At 29.3% G+C, this 25,031-nt stretch overlaps 3 protein-coding genes across 16 annotated transcripts; 2 read left to right on the forward strand and 1 right to left on the reverse strand.

The window, feature by feature from the left end:
- Window positions 1–1,306: 1,306 nt before the first annotated feature.
- On the forward strand, window positions 1,307–9,718 carry LOC127063115 (WD repeat-containing protein 82). 7 transcript variants are annotated; one of them, XR_007781268.1, is made up of 3 exons: window positions 1,327–6,308; window positions 8,101–8,228; window positions 8,559–9,718. XR_007781268.1 is itself a non-coding variant. In XM_050992474.1 (2 exons), exon 2 carries the CDS (start codon window positions 2,034–2,036, stop codon window positions 2,979–2,981), a length of 948 nt encoding a protein of 315 aa, XP_050848431.1. In that variant the 5' UTR covers window positions 1,307–1,454; window positions 1,613–2,033; the 3' UTR covers window positions 2,982–6,716. The 7 variants fall into 7 exon arrangements, 2 of the variants coding, with proteins under 2 accessions (XP_050848431.1, XP_050848430.1); XR_007781270.1 differs by having other exon boundaries at window positions 8,101–8,224; XR_007781269.1 differs by having other exon boundaries at window positions 8,104–8,228.
- On the reverse strand, window positions 7,991–11,134 carry LOC127063103 (aspartate--tRNA ligase, mitochondrial). Of its 2 annotated transcripts, none has more exons than XM_050992450.1 (10): window positions 10,846–11,134; window positions 10,258–10,460; window positions 9,816–10,184; window positions 9,569–9,745; window positions 9,332–9,502; window positions 9,137–9,244; window positions 8,844–9,059; window positions 8,551–8,760; window positions 8,310–8,493; window positions 7,991–8,217 (listed from the first exon to the last, which is right to left on the reverse strand). In XM_050992450.1, exons 2-10 carry the CDS (start codon window positions 10,318–10,320, stop codon window positions 8,045–8,047), a joined length of 1,671 nt encoding a protein of 556 aa, XP_050848407.1. In that variant the 5' UTR covers window positions 10,321–10,460; window positions 10,846–11,134; the 3' UTR covers window positions 7,991–8,044. The 2 variants fall into 2 exon arrangements, with proteins under 2 accessions (XP_050848407.1, XP_050848406.1); XM_050992449.1 differs by lacking the exon at window positions 10,846–11,134 and adding an exon at window positions 10,595–10,827 and having other exon boundaries at window positions 10,258–10,515.
- A 140-nt stretch (window positions 11,135–11,274) lies between these two features.
- Window positions 11,275–24,756, forward strand: LOC127063097 (DENN domain-containing protein Crag). Of its 7 annotated transcripts, XR_007781262.1 has the most exons (22): window positions 11,275–12,877; window positions 13,628–13,781; window positions 14,730–14,897; window positions 14,978–15,340; window positions 15,418–16,017; window positions 16,220–16,806; window positions 16,891–17,131; window positions 17,204–17,474; window positions 17,584–17,675; window positions 17,799–18,049; window positions 18,121–18,291; window positions 18,361–18,489; window positions 18,579–18,828; window positions 18,990–19,140; window positions 19,308–19,511; window positions 19,705–19,926; window positions 20,238–20,333; window positions 20,498–20,745; window positions 20,925–21,183; window positions 21,252–21,656; window positions 22,562–22,746; window positions 22,822–22,970. XR_007781262.1 is itself a non-coding variant. In XM_050992408.1 (21 exons), exons 3-21 carry the CDS (start codon window positions 15,013–15,015, stop codon window positions 23,304–23,306), a joined length of 4,815 nt encoding a protein of 1,604 aa, XP_050848365.1. In that variant the 5' UTR covers window positions 13,543–13,781; window positions 14,730–14,897; window positions 14,978–15,012; the 3' UTR covers window positions 23,307–24,756. The 7 variants fall into 7 exon arrangements, 5 of the variants coding, with proteins under 5 accessions (XP_050848370.1, XP_050848365.1, XP_050848368.1 ...); XR_007781263.1 differs by lacking the exon at window positions 22,822–22,970 and having other exon boundaries at window positions 11,276–12,877; window positions 21,252–22,464; window positions 22,562–22,701; XM_050992408.1 differs by lacking the exons at window positions 11,275–12,877; window positions 22,562–22,746 and adding an exon at window positions 23,170–24,756 and having other exon boundaries at window positions 13,543–13,781; window positions 22,822–22,994.
- The last annotated feature ends 275 nt before the right edge of the window (window positions 24,757–25,031 follow it).

A 25,031-nucleotide genomic window follows, 5' to 3' on the forward strand; every position in this document is an offset into this window, starting at 1 on the left:
TGTTTTAATTTAATTTATTTCATAACAAAGCAACCATATGCAATGAAACTAGCATCAAATAATAATACAAAAAGACTCAAGTCTGAATAAAGTAATAGAAGTATTTTATATATATATATATATATATATATATATATATATATATATGTATGTATATGTATATTATATATATATAATCTGCTCTTATCTTTAATTAGAAGAAATAAAATACAAATAAATTAGATTGAGAAATGTGATTTTATTAGTTTTAGAAAATATATGAATTGAGAGCATGCAATGAAAGAAAGTTAATATAATACAAAAAAGTAATACCCAATATGCTATTTAAAAATTAATAATTATATTAAAGTTAAAATAAAAAATATATATATAATTTAAATGAAATTTACCAGGAATACATATAGAAAGCAAATATATCAAAGATCATTGAAAAATTGCATGAAATAAATATTTCACTATTTTCATATAGCAATGGTTGTATTATATATATATATATATATATATATATATATATATATATATATATATATATATATGTAATTTTATTATCAATATATCATCCATTATATTATAATTGGTTAGCCTTTGCAATTTTTTCATGAGCATAGCACACACTTTCAATTTTTATATAAATATATCAAAAATTAAAAATAAAAGATGTAATTATTTGTCCTTGATACAAATACTACATATAACACACTTATAATACCTAACGTTTAAATGCATAACATCGGTAAATATATCAAATTTCTTGTATGTTATTTTGCGTTTTATAATTAAAATTAATTATGCTCATTTTAAATTATAAGTTTAGTAAATATTATTTATATATAAAATTTATAGAAGACATATACATACCTTAAATAATGATGGATATCGTTAATTCGTAAGTAGGCAGAAATAATCATATTTGAAAATTCTTTTGAAAAATGAACGACGTAGTATTACCAACTTCAAATCAAATATAATCACGTATTTTTAACTAAATGGCATTATTCGATTCATCTCTCATTTGAATTATATATATAAAAATTGCAAATATTTTCATTGTAATTTTTCTTTATATTATTTTATGCCATTTTTGTATTGTAATTTTATTTTTAACAATTATTGAAAAAATATTTCGTTGCATCTACTGCTGCCATCTGCTTGTCCGATGTGTAATTATTTACGCATTATTTTGGAATCAATGCTGATTGGTCGAGGTACGTAAAAACAAGGCTTGAGAAAAGATCATTAATCAGTAAACTAAGTTTAGCAAAGAAACGAAGTTTGTCGCTTATAAAACGTGATGCTATTGGACGTTTCTAAATGGTATCACATCGACCAATAATCATAAGCATTGAAAGTGAAACGGACAAATTTGTGTAGCGTGAATCGGCGTAAATGCGTTATACCGAGTTAGTCCTGTGAAAAGCATTTGGCAAGATCAGAAAATATGGCAATATTTCTTGGTACGTTGACAAGTGTGCTGTCAGTAGTGTAACGTTCTCTGTAGTATTAAGGAGTTAATGTAGATTCAGGATTATATGCAAGGTGTTATGCTATGATATATAACAAATATACATTGACAATACATTCACGCTAATTCGCTATCCATTTCTCTAAACAGTTGGTAGAATTTATGCGTGTGGTGTGCGGTAGTCCGGCGACGGCGTCCGTTTGTAGGAAAGAGGAAAGGGAGAAGGATTCCTTTGTCGAAATCGAAGACGACCTTGTGTAGTCGAAAATCTACGAAGATCAGAAATCGATAAATCTGGAATCTCTGAGAATTCAGCAAACCCTACGTGCACTTTATTTTCCTTCTCCCCCTCCGGTTTTTCTATAAACTTATCTGCACCTCATCGAAGATTTTTTTTTCTTTCCTGTAAAGTGGAAGAATAACAGTGGTACATAAAACGATCACTCGGCTCCCATCCTCGGGAGCTTCTGCGCCTCGGCGCCTAAGCTGTGTTAGGAAGAAAAACGAAGAAATTACGGAAGGGGGGAGGTTAAGGGGACGGCAGGAAAGGGAAGACGCGCCGTCCATCACCATGAAGCTTGTCGACCACGTGGTGAGAAGCTTCAAGGTGGCAAAGGTCTTCCGAGAGAATTCCGATCGTATAAACAGTATCGATTTCTCACCGAATGGAGATACACTCATCTCCTGTTCGGAGGATGATCAAATCGTGATATACGATTGTGAGAAAGGCACTCAAGTACGTACAGTCAATTCAAAGAAATACGGCGTCGATTTGATTCATTTCACACACGCCAAAAATACTGCTATCCACAGCAGTACCAAAGTAGATGATACCATTCGATATCTAAGTTTGCACGATAATAAGTATATTCGATACTTTCCTGGTCATACTAAAAAAGTAGTATCACTTTGTATCAGTCCTATAGAAGATACATTTCTTTCTGGATCATTGGATAAGTCCTTGAGGCTTTGGGATTTACGTTCACCAAATTGTCATGGAGTTATGAATGTTTCTGGACGTCCAGTTGCTGCATACGATCCTGAAGGTTTAATCTTTGCTGCTGGAGTTAATTCAGAGAGTATTAAGCTATATGATTTACGCAGTTTTGATAAAGGACCCTTCGTGACCTTTAGACTTTCTCAGGAAAAGGAATGCGACTGGACTGGCTTGAAATTCAGCAGAGATGGTAAGACCATTCTGATATCGACCAATGGCAGTACAATTCGCTTGGTCGATGCTTTCCATGGCACTCCGTTACAAACTTTTGCTGGTTATTTGAATAACAAAGGCATTGCAATAGAAGCCAGCTTTAGTCCAGATTCACAGTTCGTATTTAGTGGCTCTACGGATGGTAGAGTACATGTATGGAATGCAGAAACTGGATACAAGGTATGTGTCCTTAATGGAGATCACCCTGCGCCAGTTCAGTGTATTCAGTTCAACCCAAAATATATGATGTTGGCATCTGCATGTACCAATATGGCTTTCTGGTTACCAACAGTCGATGAAAGTGCATAAGACTAATCAGACCAATGTAGGGCTATGCTCTCAGAAATTTATTTATTATTGGTATGGAAATAAGCTGAGAACTACAGCAAACAGAAAGAAATGGCGGTGTAAAGCTCCTGGGTATATTGGTTGAAAGAATATTGCATCTATAATATGTACAAGATGAAAGAGCCGACGTATGAGACGCCGGTACCGGTACGAACCCAAGGAGCCAAAGGATCGTCAAAGGACAAGAAAGATTACCATTACATGATAACCATGGTCTTGGTACTTGCACTTGTCTGCTGCAAAATGGCACGTTTGGAGTACGTTATACTCTTTCTATGTATGTCGTCGTTGTCTTCGTCGTCTTCATCGTCATGCATCCTATGGCGCGATGAACGCGACCATTATAATACATACCTTGTCACTGTTTAAACTTGTGACATACCATCACTTCTATAACATCTTAAAGTATATTACATACTACTAGTATTCGGATGTGTCGTCTTGTGTACATAGTTTCTTTCCACGTACCTGTGTGTAGTATAATGGATAGAAAACAACTTATACACTGAAAAACATCTGTTGTGACTGTGACTTTTATTAACTCACGAACGGTTAAAATACTTCAGCGTATTTGCTTTTCTTTCACTTTATCTCATTTATATATAAGGTGAATCATAAAGAAGAGTTTTTATTGTATTGACGATATTTAAAATCAAGGCAATACATTTTTTATGCATCAATTCAAACAAGAAGGTACGTTTAACATTTTTGTACCGTGGTATAAGCGATATCTTTGAATAAAATTTTTCAAGCAGAAAAGAATAGCTTGCTTACAATTTTCTAAACAATTTTAATTGAATAAAAATAAATTTGATAGAATAAAACTGATTTTCAAAACAAAGATGTTTGTTTTAAATTTTGATTGCATCGATGCTATGAAAAATGTTAACAAATCTCAAAAACTTGACTACACACATATTATTGTTAATCTTATTTGTATAGAAACAGACCGTCAATATACATGTACATCCACACGTATACAAAGAATCATAAATGAGCACTCAATTACACCTGGTTAACTCTTAGAATTTGAACTCATTCATTACTTCGTTCATTCATACTTTTGTTTAATCCATTTATTCTCATGTACGACCGTCCGAAAACCAAAGGTGTTTGATCATCATTTATTGAATACTATTAAAAGTATATTAATACGGTGATACACACACGAAACATACGATGTTATAATAAGCGAGAAGAAGGTAGTCATCGAGCTTATTTATTATATACAATAAGCACACGATCGCTCATCTACGTTTTCTTTGACAGCGTTAAGCATTTCAACTTATTACGAATTTTTGTACGATAAAGTTTATACCATGTCTTGGCTTGCACGACTGCCACAAATACTTGCGTTAGTATGCGTTATCATAACTACGATGTATCATCATCAATTTGCATATGTGAAACCGGCGGGCCGGAATGAAAAATTAATCAATATTCGTAGTGAACGCAGTAAGGAAAACGTCTAATCATAATCCACTTATTCTCGAGTTTGACGTAAACCAGATTCCCCCTCCTAGTCTGCCTCGAAGTGCGTACAAATAGACAGGCTTGTTTTTTCAAAATTTGCATTGTAAAAACTTCAAGATTACTAGGCTATGTTGTAAAAAAAAAAAAATAGACAAGAAAGAAAAAACAGAACAGAAAAGAACTTTTGCACTGCCGTCGAATGTTGCATACTTACACAAGCATTCTTTGAACTTTGATCGCATTCGATTCTTTGAACTTTAGTTCGATGGTTAATATTTTTGAATATATTTAAATTAAAAGAAAGCACCAATTTTCGTTCGCGCTATTTTACATATACACAAAAACTATCATTAGCCTGCCTATTTAACTTAATACACCACCGTGAGATTTTCAGTTCTTAATCCTAAAGCTGCTTTGATGCTTAGCGAAAGAAAAGGAAAAGGAAGAAAGAAAAGAACAACAAGAAATACGAGGTGCATTAGCCTATAAAGATAACCTAAAATGTGATTTAGTTATTTCAAAAATTTGTGTTTAACGAATTTTTATATGTTCGTAAATAAGATTCTATGAATGTGGATATATTAGATAAAAAAAAAGAAAAGAAAAAAGGGACTGTACAGTACTACGATTGATAGATATTTGTTTTTGTAAACTGTGTATTTATAATTTACTGTTTTTTTGTTTTTATTTGTTTTTCTTTTCTTTTTCTTTTTTTTTTTTTTAATCTACTATAATTATAAAATCAGCATTTTTCCGTGTTACTAGGGTACTTTTCTTCATGGATTCCCAAGCGAAAAAATTCGCAATAGGCACGACCGATATAGTTTACGTTAATGACTAAATACTGTTTTAAATATTCCTATACGATTGTTATTTATTTTAATTTAATATCGCCGTAACGTGATTTCGTACGAATTCTTTTATTTTTAAAAAATACCTCCATTTTGATATCGTAAGTAGTATCAAATTAAAATCCTCATTACAAGAGAGAGAAAGAAAGAGAGAGAGTAACCTCATTTTTGGTATAAATTTTAAATTAATCTATCTAGCCGTTTAAAAACGATAGAATGAAGATACACACAAATATGTACATTTAAATTTTGATATAAAACGTAAAGATTCTTAACGAATTTTTGAATATCTCGAGTAGTGTCGAAAATAATTATTTACATTTTTACTTTTATCGAGAAAACTGCGGTCGTGCCTAAAAAGAAAAAAAAAAAGAAAAAAAAAGAGAAAAATTGAAGAAATTAAAGAAATTAGTTCATATCGGTAAAACAAAAAGTTTCAAGGTCGTCGAAAATAATTTCCATTTTTCGAAATAGATTGAAGAGGTCTTTTTATTATTTTTTTTCACCAGTATATGTACATATATATTATATGATGTTCGTTATTTTACGTCGAGTTAATAGATGTATTTTCTAGACATAGAACTTTGCGAGAAAGAAAACACGTGATTATAATATTCTACTCGATAGAGAGAGAATGCATGTTTTTTTTTGCGTACGTGGATATATCTACTAGGCTGGATGCACCCATTCGTCGTATACTTTCGTGTACGATCGTGCTCCGAGGGTCAGCAGCGTGCATGCATGCGTGCATGCATATATGTATGTGTCGTGTGTGCTTGCTGCGTACGTGCGTGCGTCGTACGCTTGTCTTCTTCGTTATGTAAAATAGTATTTTTATAAAGGCAAAACAGTGTACGCAAGGTCCATAAAGTCACGATGTTAAAGAAAAAAAGAAAAAAGGCGAGAAAGAGCACGTAAAAGATGTGATGACGATGACATTCGGATTAATCAAAAACAAAGATTCGTAAGAAAATGTCAAATACATTACCACGTGGAAAAAAAAGCAAAAAGAAGAAGAAGAATAATAAACATAAATGCTGGCACGGAATTGGGAATTTTTTCTCGTCAGTCTTAATTACGATGTTCGATTCATCTATTTATCTAGACTAAATGTTCCACGGACGTTTTACTGCCAGCCGATTGACTAAAAGTGCCAATTTGGGCACATACTCGATGTTAACAAAACTTAAATAAACAATAAACAAAAAAAAAAGAAAAAAAGAGGAAAGAAAACATCTGTAAAAACGTGCAAAACACGAAACACTGTGTTCCCTTCTCAAAAGAGACAAATAGTTGTGTGTGATATATATATATATGTATGTGTATTAGGTGTGTGTATATATATATATATATATCAACTAATTAATCTTCATGTAGTTCTCTTTTTCTTTTTTGCCTTTTTTTCTAATTAAGACTATCAAGCGTTTAAATGAATAAAAATCTGTGAAGTGGCTGATAAATCTATCATATTTGTTAGTAGGATCGATCTATGCGAACGTTTAACTTCGGATACATAGATTACAGGAGTAATATACCTACATTGATTTTCATTTGTTTTTTTATATTAAATTAATTTAGATAACAATACTAAAAAAATAAAACTTCTTGCGTATATATTCTACTGCTTCTAAGTTCCAATAGAAGAAACAGAACGAAACATTTTTTCTTCCTAATTCAGATTCCTGCTAACATTTATTCGTACAATTCATTTCACATGGAAATCAGTTTTTAAAATCAATTTTTTCAATTTCAAATTCCTACATAAATATTGGTATATATATATATATAAAAATTATAATAAACCCAACCTTGGTATTGTATGAAATAGTTATCTGAAAAAATGTGAATGTATTAATCAAATATGAAATTTCACTTATAAAAGATGTATTCTTTTATCAATTTAAGTTATGTAAAAATGTCAATAATTAAATTTCACTTAAAGTACCATTCATTTGATTTTTGTATTGGTTAGAATCATTTTAATACAAGATAGTTACACAATTTTGTAACAAATATAAAATTAACATATAAAATTTACAAATGAAGTTTATTTCTTCAGAATATTAATGTATATATTATATTTTTTGAATAAGTATATCATAATCCACTTTTTTTTTTTTTTTTTTTTTTTTTATAACAAAAACGATGTTCAAATATATAAAAATCTTCTTTTATTGACATGTTAAAAATACTACATATCAGTGTGATTATTTGACTAAGAACTAGTGAAAAGTATATTACTCCAAAATATAGTTATAAGAAATATTGACTGTCAATATCTCATATGAAAAATTTATTTGACAGAATTTCATCAGATAGTTACTTCATTAACTCAATGTACAAGATAATGTCTCTTACGCTTTACTCCTCCCCTTTTTTGGGATCATAACTTAAACACATGAATGTCTAATAAAAACGTAAAAAAAATCACTTTTGTATGTCACTTATACTTCGTCATTTCAGAAAATATTTTTATATAAATATTTTTTTATATAATATCACAATTAAATATTTACGTTCAAAAATGTAATTATAGTAAAAACTGAAGTTGTTATGAATTTAATTTTTAAATAGTTTCCTTACTTCCGTATATAAATATGCTTTCATTCTGCAAATAATATGCATAGAGATATCTTATCTGCAGTATAGTTTTGCCAAAATATAATAAATTTATTAAATATAGAATTAACAATATTTATTTTAAACATTACTTTGTTCATTTACTGTTTTTATATGATACAATTCTTTTATTTTAGTAGAAATTGGAATAGGAGCTCCAGACATTAAATCTCGTCCTTCTATTGTTTTTGGAAATGCTATAACATTTCTGATACTTTTCGTATTACAGAGTATACAAAGAAGACGATCCAGACCTAAAAAGTATGTAAGTATTGCCGTAAATTTTATTGAACAAATTTAGTCGACGAATTGAATATTTTGTGAATAGAAACACGGAAATAAATACCCAGTGCTATTCCGCTATGAGGTGGTGCACCACTAGATAATGCTTCAAGCATATGTGAAAGTTGTTCTTCATTTATATCTAACATTTTCAATATTTGTTTTTGAAGATTCGTATCGTGAATTCTTACTGATCCTCCTCCTATTTCTGAACCATTTAAAATTAAATCATAATGTAAACCTCGTACCTATAAGAATGAAGAGTTGTATAGATAAGTCCTGTATATTGTTGATAAATCTACTACCTTTTCAGGTTTTGTTACAAGATATTTCATATCTTCTGGATGAGGTTGTGTAAATGGATGATGCATACTTTCTAACAACTGTGATTCATTTACTTCAAATAATGGAAAATCTATAAGCCATAAAAAGTTATAGCCAGACGAACGTATTTTTAAATTATTATTTTCCAATACGTTTGTAAATTCAATTCGTAATTTTCCTAAAAGTTTTTGCTAGAATATGTATAAAATAATTTTTATTTTTTAAGTTAATTCGATATAATTAATATAATAATTTATATTATATTATTACATACAGAATCAAGCTTAGGACCAATGGTTAAAAATAGAATGTCTCCAATATTCAAGTTCAACATTTGTATTATATCTTCTGCTATATTCGCGGAAAATAATTTGTCCAATTGTAATTTCCAAGAATTATCAGAAATTTTTATTTGAAACAATTTGGTAGCTGAAAAATATATGTTTTTTATATTGTTGAATTCTTCCCTAACAGAACGTGTTAAGTATTCCTATAAAATATAATATATAGAAATCAGTTCAAAAAACATTATTTAAATATATATATCTATATTATGAAATAACTCACATGTTTATTGGGAAAAACCAAAGCACAGATTTCGCAATCTTTGTTATTTGTTAACTTAATATTTTCCTCCAAAACAGTCATATTAATAATTTTTTTAAGATATTGAATCTGAAAAAATGATATAATGTATATTTAGTAGGTAATGCTGAATATAAAATTTATGTATGCGTGCATTTGTACATGCAATTTTCTTACTTCATAAGGTATTCTCAAATCTGGTTGATCTGTACCATACAACCTCATTGCATCATCATAAATCATGCGTTTAAAAGGTGTAGTTATAGTTTCTGGCCAACTATACCTTAGTAGATTTTCAATTAATTCCATTATACCATTTTGATCAGCAAATGACATTTCAATATCTAACTGTATAATTACTTCATTATAAATTTTAATAATGCATATGTAAAAAATAGATACTTAATCATCTACCTGTGTGAACTCAGGTTGTCTATCATGTCTTGCACTTTCATCTCTGTAACATCGAGCAATTTGAAAATACCTATCAATTCCACCTACCATCAATAATTGTTTAAATTGTTGTGGACTTTGTACAAGGGAATAAAATTTTCCTGCATGTCTTGTTGGAACTACAAATTCTTGCGCACCCTATATCAAATAAAATTTAATATACTTTAAATTATTATTAATTAAAAAAAAAAATTTTATAATTACGTACCCCGGGTGTACTTTTAAAAAGCGTTGGTGTTTCCACATCTACAAAGTCACATTCATTGATTAAATATTCTCTCATCTTTGCTAAAAGTTTAGAACGTGTTCTTAAATTTTTTTGTACTTCAGGATACCTTAAAGCAAGGTATCTGTATTTCATTTGTGTTATTTCCGTTGCCTTATTATATTGTCTAATAGAAAATGGAAGATGTTCTGATGCTTTATTTAAAACTTCTATAGAATCAACTTGTACTTCTATATCACCAGTTTTCATATTTTTGTTTACCTGTCCTTCAGGTCTTATATTTACCATACCAATAACACGTATGACACTTTCATATGGTAGATCTTTTATAATCTCTATTAAATCTTTTCTCTAAAATAAATATTAATTGTTTAATTCCTTATATAGTTACATAAAAAATGACACAGCTAAAAAAACAGCATACATCATCAGATATTATAAGTTGCGTAGAACCATATGCATCCCTTAAAGTTATAAATTTATTCATTCTTTGATACTCTATCCAACCACTAAGTTGTACCGTAATTCCAACATTTTTGCTTGTTAATTCACCACAAGTATGTGATCTCAAACAATACTTATTAACTGGTAAATTTGATCGGTCCAGAGCAGATACTTGTTGAATAGCTAAATCATGATAACATTTTACAAAAGCTGGTGCAGAACATTTCATTGAAACGGACTAAAAAAAGAGATCAAAGGTTTTTTGTATACTATATATTAATAAAAGTAAGAATGTTTTCGTTAGATATGAAACTCACACATGCACTATCAAGTACATTTAATACAGGAAAAAGATGTCTTGACATAATACGTGAACTTAACTGATACATTAACCTCTCACCGGCAAACATATTAAAATTAAATAGAAATCTATCTTTTTGCAAATTTATCTTTTTTTGTTCTTAATGAATATACATTAATCAATAACTATACATTCAATTATCAAGTTTATTAAATTTCAATTTTAACAACAGTAATGAAATAAATTTATAACTACTGTTGTGCTAACCCTGCAGCAGTTTTTATATAATTGAAGCTTAAGGCTGTTCATCGATCTTGGTTTTGTAATAGTTTACGCCAACAATGAGTAAAGGCGTAATTCTTGAACAATTTTGATGAACAATGTCTCGTTTTAAAGATAAAGGTTCAAGCAAGGATATGGCTTTTTCGAATTTTTGAAAAAACTTTATTTTCCATGAAAAAAATCGTGTCAAAAATAGTGTTTTTTCGATAATAATTTATGTATAAAAATAAAGTTTTTCAAAAAATTTGAAAAAAGCCATATTTTTGCTTAAACTTTTTTCTTTAAAACGAGACCTTGTTCGTTAAAATCGTTGAAAAATTACGCCTTGACTTGCTGTTGGCGTGAAATGTTGTTTTCAATATTTTTATGAAAAACATTTCGTATAGTGGCGCCTATTAAACTTTGTGGCAAAGAGAAGAAGCTACTATCCCCACTACTGATTTTCATACGGAACTAAGGTGGCGTGTGGTTTGTTTCCGTGAAGTAGACGATTGCTTCCTTCTGTCTGCTGCGTAAACCGATACTCAGATTTTCTGATTCATTACAAATGCAAGGAAATGCGTTTCATCATGTTCACAAAAAGAAGCCATGGTAACACGTTCTGGTATTTTAATATTTTCGATGAATGATTCTATGGTAAAAATGAGCAAGTACGTATGTAGTTATACTAATGGTCTTAAGAATAAATTTCATAATTATTTAAAAGATATAATGTACACTGAGTACAACAAACTAATATTTGTGTACATTCATTCAAACATTATATACTTTGTAGCACGCATTAAATATAAAATAATATCGATTTAATATTTAAACACAGTTAAGTTTTGATCATAGGGTCGTAGACTACATTTAATAACAACAAAAACAAACGTTCGACCGACCTCGACATTTATTGATTCAGTCTTCTCTCGTATTCCGTCGAGGAAACATCGAAACTTTTTCTTCCCGATCGTCTAAGATTAAACAATTAATACTTTCGATAATTTCATAATTGTTTAAAAGATATATAATGTACACCGAGTACAACAAACTAATATTTAAACAATAGTGTATATTCGTTCAAACATTATATATCTTGTAGCACGCATTAAATATAAAATAATATCGATTTAATATTTAACCATAGTTAAATTTTGATCGTAGGGTCGTAGACTACATTTAATATCAACAAAAACAAACGTTCGACCGACTTCGACATTTATTGATTCAGTCTTCTTTCGTATTCCGTGGAGGAAACATCGAAACTTTTTCTTTCCGATCGTCTAAGATTAAATAATACTTTCGATAATTTTATAATTGTTTAAAAGATATATAATGTACACCGAGTACAACAAACTAATATTTAAACAATAGTGTACATTCGCTAAAACATTACATAACTTATAATATACGTTAAATATAAAATAATTTCAATTTAGAATTGGAGGAATTCATTGAAAAATTCTAATTTTTGTATTATTTTTATTTATTCTTGTACGTTCTTACTAATTGTTATTTACGATTTTCAGTTTAAATACTACATTTTCTATTGTATTCGTGCTCGTCATCATATCTACGTATTTCAACATTCAAGATATTCATCAGCAATTTTCTTTCGACTGTTGTTGTTGTTAGTTTTTATATATATATGTTATATTGTATGTTATATATCTCATCGTAAGTATTATCGAGCTAATGGCTGTTTAAATACGCTTTTGTATTTATAATAAGTTAAATAGTATAAGTTTAACTAGAACTAAAAAATATAACATTTGTACAATTAATCTATTTTCAGAGAAATATTATCTGTCGTATGGTTTTTTCTTTTATCAGATAAGTACTATTTTTAATATATATAAAAATTCCTACTATACACTAACTCGATTTTAGGTTATACGTGAGGGAAGTATAACCTAACAAGTTTATATACCGATGTAATAGGCATATAGTGGGGACAGTGTTTCTCTATTGCGTTTGTAGTTCATATTTTGTCCATACTTGTCGCTGAAGTCGTATATGCTACGAGCAATAGATGGTAAACAACCTTAATCTTTTACGATCTGTATTTTATGAAGTGTATTTTATTTTTAAAAATCGGTAACTATTCAAAAACTATAAATTTTTGAATTACTTTTTGAATTACTTTTTGAAAACTTATTATACTAAATTTCACAAATGTTTGCCGTCAATATTTATTTATAGTGTATAAGTTACATGTATAAGTACGTTAATAACACGCTTTACATGTAAATGTGATGAAATATATTTATATTGATCAATAATATAATTTATTGATAATAGAAGTATTTAATCGTTAATAGTAAAAAATGATTTATTGTTTATATTATTTTATAAAAAATTAAATTTTTATCATTTCTGCAAATTATCATTTTAAATTTACCGCGTAAAATATTACCAATCAATTTATAGTTTTATTTTAGCAGACATTATTATTATTATTAATTTATAGTATAAAATCAATCGTATTAATTTAAACATTAAGAAAGATTATTTCAAATTAAATATCTTATGAAATATAATATTCAATGCTCTAAATTATTCTACCATATAAAAAAAGGATTATAAATATTACGTTTCTACTTCTTTAGGATATTCTTTGAACTTTCGATTCTAGTTAATTTTAGTGTGACCCTCAGAACTTTCCTGTTAAAGATAGTTACTTTAGATTAAGGAGTAATTTTATTGGATAAAGACTGTATAATCACATTCGCACAAATCGAATAGTTCATGTGAATCGCTCTATTGATATACTCTCTAAATACAGATGATTTCATTGACGATGCGAAATAAAATGATGCCAAATAAACTATTTAATGAGATATATGAAAGGATGAATATAAGAATAACAATTAATGTGTATTAACAAAGTTTCGATATTTTAACTTTTCAACTTAATATTATCCGGATCTTTTTTCGCAGTAAGTTTGAAATTAATTAAAAAACAATAACTACAGTATATGTAATCTTAAATGTCTTAATTACGTATCGAAGACGTCAAACGGTACAAATACGTATCATCTTTTTATCTCTAAGAAATCTTACAAGGGTAACAAAAAATATTCCATCCGTCGTAGTACTGTCAATTTAGATCAACATACACAGCCATTTTGCCGATCAGAATGTATAGCCATTCGAGAGACAAGGACTTCTTTATTTTTAAAATTCACTTGTATTTCATGATTCTGTGAATTCTATCAGTGTATTTTATCGTTTAAAAAGAAAAAAACTTTAAGGTGTACTTCTTGATGTGTGTATATCTCGTTTGATAGCAACAGTGTTTGCCCAACGATATTCTTGTGAAACTGTTGCATCTAACGTCTAACCTGACTTTTATTTTCAAAGCACATTTCGAATTGAAATCTTTTTTACTATGAATGTAAACAAATGCGGAGATACATCAGTTTTTAATTACAATTTACAATTACGTTTTCGATAAACTTATCACGATTCGTAAAGTAGTAATAGTGGTACCGTAATTTTCTACCTTTATAGTTTTCGTAAGTTTATTGATTAAAACGTAATGCAATTTAATCGAAGATTTTTTTTTACTTTTTATTTTTAAAGAAAAATATGTGCTTTTTATTTATGGTCATGAGTGAATTGTGATTAAAAAACTCGATAAACTGAACAAAATTTATAGTGTGTGTAATAGTGTGGTTGTATTAGTAAAAAAAATCTTTTGAAACGTAGATATTATAAATATAGTATTTTGAAGTTTAGTGATCTACTACAAATTTAATGATAAAGAAGTAAGTTATTAGATAAGAATTAATTTAAATTAAGTGTAATTTATGTTATAAAAATATGATTTTAAATAATGTGAATTACATTTTTGATACTTGGTTTTAATTGTTACATTGTTACAGATAGTACTTCAATCGTTTTAATGACAAATATATTCTTCGAGATAAAAATAATAAGATTAATAAGAAGCATCTAATAAAAATGATTTTGTTATTTAAAAAGACATTGGAATGACTAAAATTAAACAGATACAAGATCAATGATTGATCTTCTTCAAAGATTGTATAAATGTATATTAGCAATTTTGATTATTGATAACTTGTAATATTTAAAATATATTGATAAAAATAATATATATGTCATCTTTTAGATATATAAAAGATTAATTATTAAAGAAAGTTCGCAATGGATGAAAGGAGAGTAGCAGATTATTTTGTTGTTGCTGGTTTACCTGGCCATAATGATGACCTTATAGGAGAAAATGAAGTTAATGAAGAATTAGAAGATTGGTGTCAAGAGGGAACACATTTGAAAGATATACATATGCAACCTCCTATCACAGATCTTGCTGTAATTTTTCCAGCTTTGGGTGAACATTGTCCTGAAGGCTATACATTGTTAGAATATACTGTATCAGGCTTCCCAGCTGATTTAAATCATGGCAGCTTACGAACAAATGAATGTTATTTATGCTATAGGAGAGGTCGGGATAAACCACCATTAGTTGATATTGGTAATTTTTTAATGTAAAATTATTAATGACAAAAGTTATTAAAATTATATTGAGTATAATATGATACATTTTTGAAGGTGTAATATATGAAGGGAAAGAGCGCATAATGCAGGATGCACAAATGGTACTAGAAACTCCCAAAGGGCATGTAGCAAATGTAAACAATTCTACTTCAAAAATTTTTGTAACATATAGACGGGCCAGTCAAAAGATGCCTTGCAATTCTCTTGTTGTTACTGATATATGTGTTATTTTGACAAACAAAGGGGAAAATTCTCCACATGCGTTTTGTGTCATTAATAAGAATTTAAATAAGGGGATGTTAGGCAGTGATGTATTTTTATGCTACAAGAAATCCATGAATCGTGCTAACCTTATATCATTCAAGCCAACAATACTTTATAAATATCCTACAACTGATTATAACAGTTTCGTTTTTCCAAATTCTGTTGCCATGTTTTGTTTACCTATGGGTGCAACCATAGAATGTTGGCCAAAAATGGCTTGTAAACCTAAGTCATTATTTTCAACATTTGTCTTAACAGTCGCAGATGCTGCACAAAAGATATATGGCTCAGCAATAACATTTTATGAAGAGTTTACATTGCCACCAGATGCTCTAAGCTGTAAAGGAAATTTGGATATGAAAGATATTGAAGAAAATACAAAAAATAATGGTATGTGATTTGTTTATTTATCAACTTTTTAAGTTTTCATATTAATTAAGCATGGTTGCACGAAATAAAGATAGTATCATATAAGCTGTTAATAACTAATGTATAAAAAAAATGCATTTTTCTATTTTTTTCTTTTTTTTTCTTTTTTTTTTTTTGAACATTTTTGGTTATTTTATATGTAACCTTTTAATGTGCATTTCAGCTGATAGTATTGAATTAACGGAGGAGTTTCATCAACCAAAAGCAAAAATGTTCAGAAAATATGGAATACTTAAGAAGCTTAATATATCCCAATGGGCAAAATTACAATTTACAGATCCTAGCAGTCAGTCATTAAATATCAGCAAGTCAATATGTATATTGTCACATTGGCCATTTTTTGATACATTTGAAAAATTTCTAGTCTTTTTGCATAGCATGGTCAATGGAAAACCTCAAAATGTTTCAATAGAAAAGTATATTTCTTATTTTTTGTGTGATATACCTTTCCCAAGCCCACAAAGGTCAAGAATTCTTGTGCAACTTAGCAGTAAAGATATGCTAATCCTGACTCAGCCAGAAGATTTAGTTTGGCCTAGATCTGGTGCCAGTTTTAGACAATTATTAATCAATTTGGGTCCTGATAATTGCTTATTGATATTGCTCCTAATCTTAACAGAGCAAAAGATATTGGTTCATTCATTACGGCCTGATGTGCTAACTTCAGTGAGTGAAGCTATTGCAATGATTTTATTTCCATTTAAATGGCAATGTCCATATATACCACTTTGCCCATTAGGTTTAGCCGAGGTATATATGATTTTAAATTTAATTGTAAAAGTTATTTACTACATATTATTTATTAAATCTAATATCTTAATATGTAAATTACAGGTCTTGCATGCACCATTACCATTTTTAATTGGTGTTGACTCCAGGTTTTTTGATCTATATGATCCACCTTCTGATGTTAATTGTGTAAATCTTGATACAAATAATATAGCAATCTGTGATGACAAAAAATATTTGAATGTAAAATTACTTCCGAAAAAGGCAGCTAGACAACTTCGAAATTGTCTAGAACATCTCTATTCAAAATTAATATCTCTTGGAAAGATATATTCTTCTCAAAAAGGTAATCATACATTAGATACGTGATATAAATAATTTATAAATGGATAACGTGCATATATATTTTACATTTCAGATCAAGAACATGACGATTTTAGTGTAGATAAAGAATTCCAACAAAAACAAAAAGAACAAGCTTTGGAACTTGAAATACAAGATGCTTTTTTAAAATTCACTGCTACTATTTTAAAAGGTTATCGATCTTTCCTGTTACCAATTACAAAGGCTCCTACTGTAGGATCAACTGATCCAACAAGTTTATTTAATATACAAGAATTTTTAAGAAGTCGTGATAAGGCACATGCAAAATTTTATAGTATGCTTGTTAGAACTCAAATGTTCATAAGGTAAATAATATGTGAAATCAATGTACTATTCTCACTAGATATACATTTATGTTTTTATATCTAACGTATCTCTGTTTTTTTAAATTAATTTTTTAATGGTTACTCTTAGATTCATAGAAGAAAGAAGTTTTGTATCTGATATGGATATGGCTGGCCTAGCTTTTTTTGATGAGTGTACTGAACGTGTGGAGGAAGAGAATGGTAGAAAAATTTGTTACTTTATATTTTTTATATTTTTATATTTATACATTAATAGACATTAATTTAATAATTTGTCGTATATATGAGATAACAAGAATCATATTTTATTTATTACAATTTCAGTCACACTTTTGGAATTAGATGAATCTCAACATAGCGAACGTACAGTATTCATACCTCCTCCTGAAGCAGGACCAAACCAAGGACCTTTTATATATAAAACGTTTAAATTAAATCCTGAATTAATGAGGCCTGAAAAAAATTTTAATTTAAGGAATCCAGCTTTAAATGCTTTTGGAATTGTACCTGGAAGTCCTATGGCACGTAGGACTAAGCATGAAATAAAAGTAGCTCAGAAAATGGCGCGTAAACAGGTAAACAATTGTATATAAAGTATTTGTTGTAAATTATTTGAGTTACTTTATAATCTTTATTTTATTTATAGGCAGCAATGCCTGATAGATGGGCTAGATGTTTACTTGGAACGTGTTACAGTCTCTGGTTTTTACATTTACCAGCGATGTTGCAGGTTTCCAGTCAACCAGCCGCAATTTTGCATCAAGCATATGAATTATTAGTTCGAATGCAAAAATTACATCTTGATCCTATGGAAGAAGTATACATTTTATACTTGTATGAATTATATGATACGTGAAGGACAAATAAATATTGCATTTGTTTATAGGTTTGTTATAGAGCTATGATGCAACTTTGTGGATTATATGGACAACCATTATTAGCTGTTAAGTTATTATTTCATATGAAACGTAGTGGTGTTCAACCAAATGCGCTAACATACGGATTTTATAACAAAGTTTGTGATCTTTTTAATTAAAATTTTTTATATGAGATATATAATTATATATATTATATATATAATATATTAATCCTATTTTTTTGTAGGCTGTCCTTGAAGCAACATGGCCTTCTGATATGACAAATTCAAGTCAGTTAATGTGGAATAAATTACGAAATGTTATCGTTGGTGCAGCTTTGTTTAAAAAGGCTGGCAGAAAAGGTGCCAGAAGAAGACTTAATTCCAATGTTGATTTTTTAAATACTGATGGAATAACCGAGGAAATGGAACATGCTCTTTCCAGATCTAGTCTTGATAGTAGTCACTCTCAAGATACAGAAGCTGCTCATAGTGACTGTGAGTCATTCATTACTTATAAGAACACACACACACACACACACACACACACACACACACACACACACACACACACACACACACACACACACACACACACACACACACACACACACACACTTTTATTTAATATTAAATTTTTTGTTATTTTTTTCTTACAGCAACAAAAGGTAGCTCTGTGCCTGATTTACCAGGATATGGATCATATGAATTGAAAGCAAAACTTCTTAGACAAAACAGTATAGTAAAAGATCAAGCGTTGCTGAATATGGTGCAATCAGAGAAATTAAATCGCTCTTTTAGTAATCCAAGGTATTATACAGAATAATAATTATCATTAGTTTTGGATGTATCCAACAGGATGATTATGTACCGTTTATGTTATGCACGAAATATGCATGTATAAAAATAACTGCTATCTGCATATTATACTTCTAAAAAGCTTGCATTGATGATACTATGTTACGGTGCTGGTATAGAATAGTACGCAGTACCGAATCGCCCTTGAAGAGTCCTGTACGAACACCAGTTACTGAAAATGATCCATTGGGAGCTCTAATTAATGATGAAACGCCAGTTGTGTCACCTTCTGAGGAAAATGACTCCAATTGCTCAACTAGTACTTTAACAGTTTTAAATAATACTGTTGAAGAAAGACCAGGTGGACCACTTTTATTTAGAAGGTATAAAAAATTTTACAAAATTTAGTTACAACTAATATGGCATGATCACTGTATCTTTGCTATATAAAGAGAAGGTTCTTTATAAATATAAAATATAATTATAATTTATAATATTTTATTAATTGCTTTATTTACATATTAGTGCTTATTGCATTTTTCTTTTTTATTTGTGAGACTTGCAAATTATTTTCAGTAATATTTTACCACGGAGTGCAACATTTCATCAAGCAGTAGATGAAAGTAGTACAACAGTAAGTGGTAATTTACAAAGGAGCGAAACGATGCCTCATTCAGTAGCACCACCAGGTGAGGAGAGAGAAAAAGAGAGACTGGAAATAAGCAGTCTTTGGTCGCAAAAGGACAGTGTGACATCTAGTTTATCTAGCCTAGGATCCAGTTTAAAACTTAGTTTTGGGTAAGGCAGAAAATTATATTAAAGGTACAAGTATTTTCTAATATACATTGAACACAGATTTACAAAAAAAGATTTCATATATATACGTTCAATAACTATTCTTAATTATAACTTCGTGTGATAAAAAATGAAACAAAGTAAATAGGAGAATGCTTGTACTATCTTATATTAATTAAAATTTTTTTATATATTTAATTTCTCAGGTAAAGTAGTTTTCCTATTTAGTCTTTTCATTATAAAGTCAATTTGATTTTCTTTTCATCATTATTTTGCATGTGTGTTTTGAGTTCTTGTATCATTTATTAATGTAGACGATACTCAGCCAGCGGGTTAGCATTTACTAAAAATAAGGAATTAATATTATCAAATCAGCTCATCGAATCTCTTAATCTGTCCAGTTATATCAGGTATGTGATATCAATGCTACTTTTAAAGACAGAAATTGCTTAAGTATAATTTTTATTTAGTTATGCACTATCACATTAGTAGGAAAAGACTATACATCCAGACAGTATGTTTAATAATATTTTCACGTCTCTTTCCTTATCAATAATTCTATATATCTTTTTAGTCCATCAGGCTTGGCTGGAAAGAAATCCAATGAGATAATATTGGGTGGCTTAAACAGTTTGAAATCAGCTGCAACAAGTGTTGCCAAAAAATTTGATGAAATAAAAGAAGCTATATCTGCAACAAGTACTCCCGTTAAACTTAAAGAACGCGATCAAAAATTAGGATGTGGAGTTTCACACGAATCATTAGATTCTTGTATCGATGGATCCTTGCAAGATCGAAATGAAGTCTCTGCCAGATTGTCTGGTGCGTTATATAATCGATGCTGACATTTTCTTAGTCAGAAAAAATAAGGGATATTTATATATACAATGATAGATGCGCGCGCGCATATGTTGCATTGATGTAAACATTGCGACTGACTAAGAAGATATAATACCTATTGTTTCTATTTTTGCAATGTATATGATATTTTGTTCGAATAGGTGATGGAGCTTTGGATGTATATTTGTTATATGAACTTGGAGAATGTTTATATCCCAAAGGTTCTAGAGAGTTAGAAGAACGTGCTGCTATTGAATTTGTACTTTCAAGCGCTAGTAGATGTCATAATTGTGCTGCAATACTTTATGATGAAGAGATAATGGCAGGCTGGCAACCAGAAGATTCTAATTTAAACACGGTTTGTCAGTATTGTGACAAAGCCACAGTTCCGCTTCTTACGGTTACTATATTAGATTACAGGTATACAAAAATTATTATAACATAGTTATTATAACATGTTAATTATATATGTATTTCTGTTTATTAAGATGTAAAACAAATGAAAAAAGCAGCGATCCTTTAATGGGAGCTTTAGTCGAACTTTCGGATAAGCCGAGAGAGCAACTGGAGCCAATTACAATACCGTATCTAAATCCATTGGTTTTGAGAAAAGAATTAGAAAGTGTATTAAGTCAGGAAGGTGATACATGTTTAACTAGACATATATTCATTGAAGAACATCCAATAGTATATTGGAATCTAATATGGTATTTTGAAAGAATTAATTTAACAAGTCATCTCTCTGACCTTTGGTTGCATAATGATGCAAATAAGCAACTACAAAGCAACTCTAATTCTGTGAGTATAAGAACAATGTGGGATAATGAGAGAATTCATATGGGTCGATTGCCAATGTATCTCCAGTGGAAACTAAATGCTACAGAAGACCGAACGTAAGGATCGTTATACTTTTTGTATATGATATTAGCATGGCTTCTAAAAATTATATATTGAATGTAAACGTACTGAGTTGGCAGCTTTCGTTATATTACGTGTGTACAATTATAGTAGAAATATGAGTTACACTTTTTTGAGATAAATATGAATTCGTTTTATTAAACTCGTTTTAAAAAGTACTGATTTATAGCATTTCTTTTTAGATAAATAATTATGTATAAAATGAAGAATATTGATGTTTTTGCAGGGATTAAATGGTACTTAGATATTATTTAACAATTTTTTAGGGATTAGATATTTCTAGGGATTTATAGAATTATATATATATATATATATAATTTATCATGCATACAACATGCAACTATACTGAGTAAACAATTTAATGTGTATTAATAAGCTCTTTAACTTTTACCAGGTTGTATATAAGAAGCATACCAAAGTTTTAATGAAAACGTGACTGTTTCTATACAAGAGCATTAAGTTGTATTGTTCCAAGTGTGACACATGACATACAGATCAAATGTTTTTTGTATATTTTATTTAATATTATATATTTATCACTTTGTAGATATCTGTCAAGATGTTTTGTATGTTAGATTAATTCTACTTAAATACGGAAAAATTATTATGCATGAAATTAATATTTGTACTGCTTAGAAAAACATAATTTATGCTCTTGGTATATAATCCATACCACATTATGTAAACTTAATTATCAGATAGGCACGTGAACTTGTGCACATCATTTCTTGTTATTGTAGCAGCATGGGCGTCTGTAGGAATGTACCTTGAAAATCAGTTAAAGTAAAAGTTATATTGTCATAAATCTAAATTATTTGCACAGTACAGTGTGTTACATATAAAAACATTTAATAAAAGATTAGAACTTTTGCGATTCCAGGAGAGGCTGTATCTGCTTGGTTTATGCATTCAACACCTGCAGACGTCCATGTATCCAAACTGGGATTCTATACTAACTCTTTGGCGTCAATTTATTTGAAGGAATATAAAATTATGCTAGAATATTTTTCTTATGTTCACAAAATTGAAATTTTCTCTCTAATAAGTCGTAACTCGTAGTTTAAGGTAATATTATTCAATGCTGTAAAATGGTATATCGAGGAAGATGATTTATAGTTTTAATTAACTTGACACTTTCAGATTAATGCAAACGATAATATCATACGTACGTTGCAATGACTTGACAGAACCTATAAAAAGAGTGGCCTTAGAAAGAAGTAAAAATCAATCTGAAGAGGAAGCTCCATTTTCTATTTATAGAGATATTTTGTTTTTGGCATTTATTGCTGTTGGTGGAGGAAATATTCATCAAGGTAGAATTTATTAAAGATAAAGTTAGGTTGAACGCGTGTATGCATGTGTTATATATTAAATTATTTTAATTTTTATATTAGATCTATACGATTTATATATATATATATATATATATATATATATATATATATATACATTGACATAATCATTTAATCCATGAATTGTATTTTTTAGGAGTTTTCGATAAACAGTACGGTTCCGCTTTAGAACGATTAACAGAAAACGAAGAACACCTACTTCATAAGCAGGATGCCCCTCCGTCCCTAATGTCGCTATGTTGTAGACATTATTTTAAACAATTAATCGTTTGAAAAAATAATCGAATGCAATGAGTATTATGTTTACCAAAATACTCGTGAAAAATTTTGAGGGAAAGTTATTGGATTAGACTTTAGACCAAACATATAAGATTGAATGCACAATGCACGTGAAAATTGTTAATATCGTGCTAGCCAACAATTGTGACAAAGATCATAATGTATCAAACGTTGTTATGTCATTTAACGAAAGTGATTGTTTATTTTATTACAACGATTCTTATTATTCCCCGTTATTGCATGCGGGTCAAAAGTAACGTGATCAAATCAGCGCAACATACGCATTCAATAACATAGGATTTCTTAAAAATGATATACGTCCAATGTTTCATACCGTTTCCGTTTTCACACGATGTTATTTCTATCGCCTTGAATTGAAATCGAAATCGAACTCGAGATATACATATGCATCGTTAAATCTAAGAGTATAACATGGGAAAATGCTAAGTACCAAAGAATTTATAAATTACATAGTAACACGTACAGTTATATTTTTCCAGATATTTGACGGACATTCTTTTTTCAATCTGTTTTTCATAAATCCTTGTATCTCACTATTCAAAGTGCAACTTTACAGGCAAGTTTACAAAGTTGCTAATCATTGTTTTCTTTTACGTCGAAAAGAAGAAGATCGATGTTTCTCAAATTTAATAATATTTAGCTAATAGGATCTGGTAATATATTTTCCTGTACTCTTAGATAGAACAAACATATATATGTGCGAACAAAAACACAATGTAAGTATTGGTTTTATGTATCGTACACCTTCCTGAAGGCATAGCATTAATTAGCAATGTGTGAATTTCGGCCAATATGTGGCTGTAGCATGTATGATCTAAATATGTAGTTTGCAATCAAGTATCTGGATTTTGGACGATAATGTTATTTAACGTGAGGGGATATTAAATCTATAAGCTCTGTTTAAAATCCTGAAAGATCAAACGGAGCGACTAATAAACGAGCTAAAATTTTAATTACTTTGTGTAAAATAGCAGGAAGAAGGATTGTCATACGGTGACAATGAAGGTTGTCCTTATGACATGTATGTTTATCAAAGCACGTATGCATCGATGCATTTTGTGTTTTCTTGTGGTAGAAAAGTCGCAACAATGAATATTATACATCTCTTACAGAATTTCTTCTCCTGCCTATTTTTTCTTCTGCTTTCAATTTTTTATGCCATGTATATTTTATCTTGAATACTGAACGAACAAACAAAACACAGAAAAATAAATAAATGTATTATTGCACGCGCGCTCACACGTATAAACATACATACTTATATAAACACATAAATAAATGACATAGTAGATCCATAAAAGTCGATCTCGACATATTTTACAAAAAATAATATCGTCCGTTTAGTAACTGAGGCATAGAAATCGCGTGTCTTAATTGTAAATACAATTGACGATTGATACAAATTAAATTTATTCGACAGTAATATTTAGTATTTTTTATTAATTGCGCTATATCGCGCGCAGAATATAAAGTTATTGCGCAGTCCGATTTTATAATAAAATGGAATGCTTGCCAATTGCATGTGCATATAAGTACTTGTATATAAAAGCGCATGTATACCGATTGATCTTGCGACATGAAATCATTCGTTATGTAAAATTTGCATGTGTACAAAATAAGAACATGCACATAAAAATGTGCACTTGTACAGCCTTGTATATGCACCATAGATATGCGTATTGATGATGGATTTCTTTG

Source organism: Vespula vulgaris, chromosome 4 (genome assembly GCF_905475345.1).
Source record: "Vespula vulgaris chromosome 4, iyVesVulg1.1, whole genome shotgun sequence".
NCBI classification, from domain to species: domain Eukaryota; kingdom Metazoa; phylum Arthropoda; class Insecta; order Hymenoptera; family Vespidae; genus Vespula; species Vespula vulgaris.

Bases quoted from the DNA above. Each gene is read 5' to 3' on its own strand.
- LOC127063115 (XM_050992474.1), top strand. From the start codon at position 2,034: ATGAAGCTTGTCGACCACGTGGTGAGAAGCTTCAAGGTGGCAAAGGTC.
- LOC127063103 (XM_050992449.1), bottom strand. From the start codon at position 10,687: ATGTTTGCCGGTGAGAGGTTAATGTATCAGTTAAGTTCACGTATTATG. The intron at 10,516-10,594 runs GTGAGTTTCATA...CTCTTTTTTTAG, and splicing joins ATGTACTTGATAGTGCATGT to TCCGTTTCAATGAAATGTTC. The intron at 10,185-10,257 runs GTATGCTGTTTT...TATTTATTTTAG, and splicing joins AACTTATAATATCTGATGAT to AGAAAAGATTTAATAGAGAT.
- LOC127063097 (XM_050992408.1), top strand. From the start codon at position 15,013: ATGGATGAAAGGAGAGTAGCAGATTATTTTGTTGTTGCTGGTTTACCT. The intron at 18,829-18,989 runs GTGAGTCATTCA...TTTTTCTTACAG, and splicing joins AGAAGCTGCTCATAGTGACT to CAACAAAAGGTAGCTCTGTG. The intron at 21,184-21,251 runs GTATACAAAAAT...CTGTTTATTAAG, and splicing joins GTTACTATATTAGATTACAG to ATGTAAAACAAATGAAAAAA.